The sequence below is a fragment of the Pinus tabuliformis genome, chromosome J (genome assembly GCF_031772625.1).
Source record: "Pinus tabuliformis cultivar Carrire ecotype Pingquan chromosome J, CPIR1, whole genome shotgun sequence".
In the NCBI taxonomy this organism is placed as follows: domain Eukaryota; kingdom Viridiplantae; phylum Streptophyta; class Pinopsida; order Pinales; family Pinaceae; genus Pinus; species Pinus tabuliformis.
The window spans coordinates 1,290,003,325-1,290,006,998 of record NC_142295.1 but is presented as its reverse complement, the minus strand read 5'-3'; the positions used below and the strand labels follow the sequence as shown (position 1 = coordinate 1,290,006,998).

Genomic DNA, 3,674 nt, shown 5'->3' with positions numbered 1-3,674 from the left:
AGTAAAATAATAAAACCATTTTTCATTTCATAAACATATGATTGAAGTAAATACATCTCAATTAAAATCAATAAATAAAATGTAAAACAACTCCATATTTTTATTATTTTAATTTAGTTGTCCAAGATGTCTTGGATAGACACTAATTGGCTGCATTGTTAAGACACTCCTAGATGTTAAGTCACTCGTTCAATTCCCCACCCTATTCAATTCCTATTCTTGGACATGACCATGATGTACCCTCATTATTGCTGAACTTACAAAAAAAATAAAAATTGACTGAATTGTACCATTTGTCGATCCAAAGGAAGATAATAAATGGCAAATCAATTTGTATCAAAAGTTCTGAACATAGGTAGATTTCATTAGATTTTATCAAGCAAGATCAACAAATACTAATAAATTGTTTGACAACAATTAGTTTAATAACAATGAGTTTGACATTGCAACCATTAGTCTATATAATACTACCATTGGAACTTACAAATAAAGACAAAATCTTTGCATCTTAACAATAGTTAACAAAGATGTCATTTAATTCCAGTCAAACACAATCCCACATTATGCTTATTAAATTAATATCCAATAAATATCTTGCTCAACACATGTTCAATGGCAATAACTTTAACCTTATAACATAAATATTATATAAAAAAATGCCATCATTTAATCTTAAATAAAAAATATAAAAACTTTTCTTTTTATTATTCTCTTCGATATCAATTCTATATATATAACTCTTAATTATTATAAAATGTTTAATTGTAACATTTAAAAAAAATCAATAAAGAAAAAAAGGTTAATATCAATTCTATATATATAACTCTTAATTATTATAAAATGTTTAATTGTAACATTTAAAAAAATCAATAAAGAAAAAAGGTTAAACAAATATTTATATAAGTTATTTTATTGAAAGTACAATCTTACAACACACAGTCTCAGTCTTACAACACAAGACATTGATGTTTTATTTAAACTAAATCGCAATAAACACTAGCTATGCAACTTTATTAATTACTTTATATAAAAAACAAATAAATGTAACACTAATTCAAAATTCTAATACAAATGAGATGGTAGGCGTGGCGTGGCAATTGCTTCCAAGGGGACCGCCTTCTGGAGCGCCAGTCCAAACTTCTCGCTCATGTCTAACTCCTCCGCACGCGTCCCCTTGGGTGGTGCCCATTCAAACGAGTGCATAAGCGACCCCAACGTCAAATGAACTATCCGACTTGCCAATGGAAGCCCCACGCATATTCTCGTGCCTGCCCCGAACGGTATCAGCTCGAAGTGTTTTCCTTTGTAATCCACCTTACCACATATCTCATCATCGATAAACCTCTCTGGCATGAAATTTAATGGCTCTTTCCAGATCTTAGGGTCCCTTCCCATCCCCCACACATTCACCAGTACTCGGCTGTGTTTGGGTATCACGAATTCCGCGATTTCACAATCGCTGTCTGCTCTGTGCGGGACGAGGAGAGGACCTGCCGGGTGCAATCGGAACACTTCTTTCACCACTGCGCGGAGATAAGGGAGACGCTCGGTATCACTTTCTTCCATCCTACGGTTGAGATCAACAACCTCTTCCAGCTCGGCTTGGGCTCGTTTCAATTTCCCAGGATTGCGAATGAGTTCTGCCATAGCCCACTCTATTGTCTCCGCGGTCGTATCACTTCCAGCCACAAAGATATCCTGCAAAAGGAATTATAAATCAGACTCTGTTTATTAGGGTTTTCATGATTCAATAGGCTTTCTGTGTGTATAATAGCAACAAGAGATGGTGAAATACTTACGTTTAAGTAACCCCTAATGTCAATGAGAGTAAATTCATCGTTTCTCATGTCGAGCAGAACGTCCAAGAGATCCTTCTCACTATCATCACTTCTGTCGCTGTTTTTGCTCCTCTTTGCCAGGCGATCCTCTATGAATTTATCCATAACATCATATGACTTTTTCCTGCAGATTACCGTATTACGATACACACCCTGTAGATCCAAGAACCGAAGACACGGGAAATAATCGGCCAAATTGGGAGCTGTGAGTAGCACCATCATTTTCGAAATAGCGTCTTTCAGATCTTCAGATGCTCGTAAATTAGAATCGAACATGTCTTTACCAAAGGCCATGTTGCCTATCAGATTAAACGCAGAGTGGAATGCAATGTGTCCGATATTCACACACTCTGATCCCTTCCGGGAGTCTTCAAAAATCTGATGAACCATTCGATGTGCTTGATCTCTTCTGAGATCTTGCAGAGCTTCCAGCCGCTTTACAGAGAAGAGTTCAGTGTTGGATATGCGTCTGAGCCTAAGCCAGCGAGATCCATATTGGCATAAAAGAAATGAGTGCTTGTGGTGAGAAAGAGCTTTGCCTGCTTGAGGGACAATTCGGCCTGCAAAGATGTGGCCATGGGTTTTGAGAACTTCCTTTGCCATGTCGGGAGAGGAGACCACCACTGTGGTTTTCATTCCGAGGGAGAGAGACATGAGAGGGCCGTATTTGGAGGCCAGGTGGAACAGAGATTCGTGGGGATTTTTACCCAACTGAAACAGATTTCCCACAATTGGCCATCCCGGAGGCCCGGGAGGAAGCCTGCCCACAATTGGCCATCCCGGAGGCCCGGGAGGAAGCCTGCAGTATGTCTTTCTTTTGCACACGTCCAAGACAAAGTATATGATGGCGGAAGTGATCCCCAGCAGAGAATAGAATAATAAGCTTCCAATATCCATTGACAAGGATTACATGCAAACGGGGCAGGCCACTGTGTAGAACAGAGAAGAGAGATACACGTACTTGCGTATAGCCGTTCTTTCCTATAGATCGTGGAGGTAAGGCAACGCAGTCTACTTATAAGAAACCTTTTTATAAAAATACTTACGTGTCCACTAATATAGGTAGGCCACGAACGAAATTTAGGTTGGATTAATAGCGTGGAGCTGCGCTGTAGATCACGCTATCTGTGTATCGTCCACAGGTTCAGCTATATCTTGACCCAGTGTATTAATGGAGATATTATATATTATAGGGTTGGTATATATTAACAATGGAGATGGAGATATAGTTCTAGAAATATTGATTTTCTATATTCTAGGGTCAAATAACGTGACAGAGTTCTTTCATTGTATTAATGGAGATGGAGATATAGTTCTAGAAATATTGATTTTCTATATTCTAGGGTCAAATAACGTGACAGAGTTCTTTATTTTACCTATACTATAGGCTAAATTATATTTTCTATATTCTAGGGTAAACTAACCTGACAGAGTTCTTTTATCTTTACCTATAGGCTAAGTTAACTTATGTGGTGTTTAATTTATAAGTTGGTTTGTGGTTCATTTATATGATTTAATAATCCCATCAAATCTCAAAATCGAAATTGAGGATCCCAGGGTCTTGGCTAAGTTTGTGTGGGATTTAATTTATAAGTTGGTTTGTGGTTGATTTATATGGGTTTAATAATCCCATCAAATCTCAAAATCAAAATTGAGGATCCCCGGGTCAAATATCATAAAGAGGAATTGAAGGGGGAGAAAATCGTGGGGTTATGCTGTCTCAAAGATGCTTAAGGTCGTCCATTAAAAGGTCGTCAATTAATTCGAAAGTTCAGGAAATCGTAGAGCATCCTAGGGAATCCTGGGACAATAGTGTTACACTTACAGTGACATAAA

At 37.6% G+C, this 3,674-nt stretch overlaps 1 protein-coding gene across 1 annotated transcript; it reads right to left on the bottom strand.

Moving 5' to 3' along the window:
- Window positions 1-924: 924 nt before the first annotated feature.
- Window positions 925-2,865, bottom strand: LOC149231995 (cytochrome P450 76T24-like). The gene is made up of 2 exons (XM_089376411.1): window positions 1,800-2,865; window positions 925-1,698 (listed from the first exon to the last, which is right to left on the bottom strand). Exons 1-2 carry the CDS (start codon window positions 2,733-2,735, stop codon window positions 1,063-1,065), a joined length of 1,572 nt encoding a protein of 523 aa, XP_089232537.1. The 5' UTR covers window positions 2,736-2,865; the 3' UTR covers window positions 925-1,062.
- Between the last annotated feature and the right edge of the window lie 809 nt (window positions 2,866-3,674).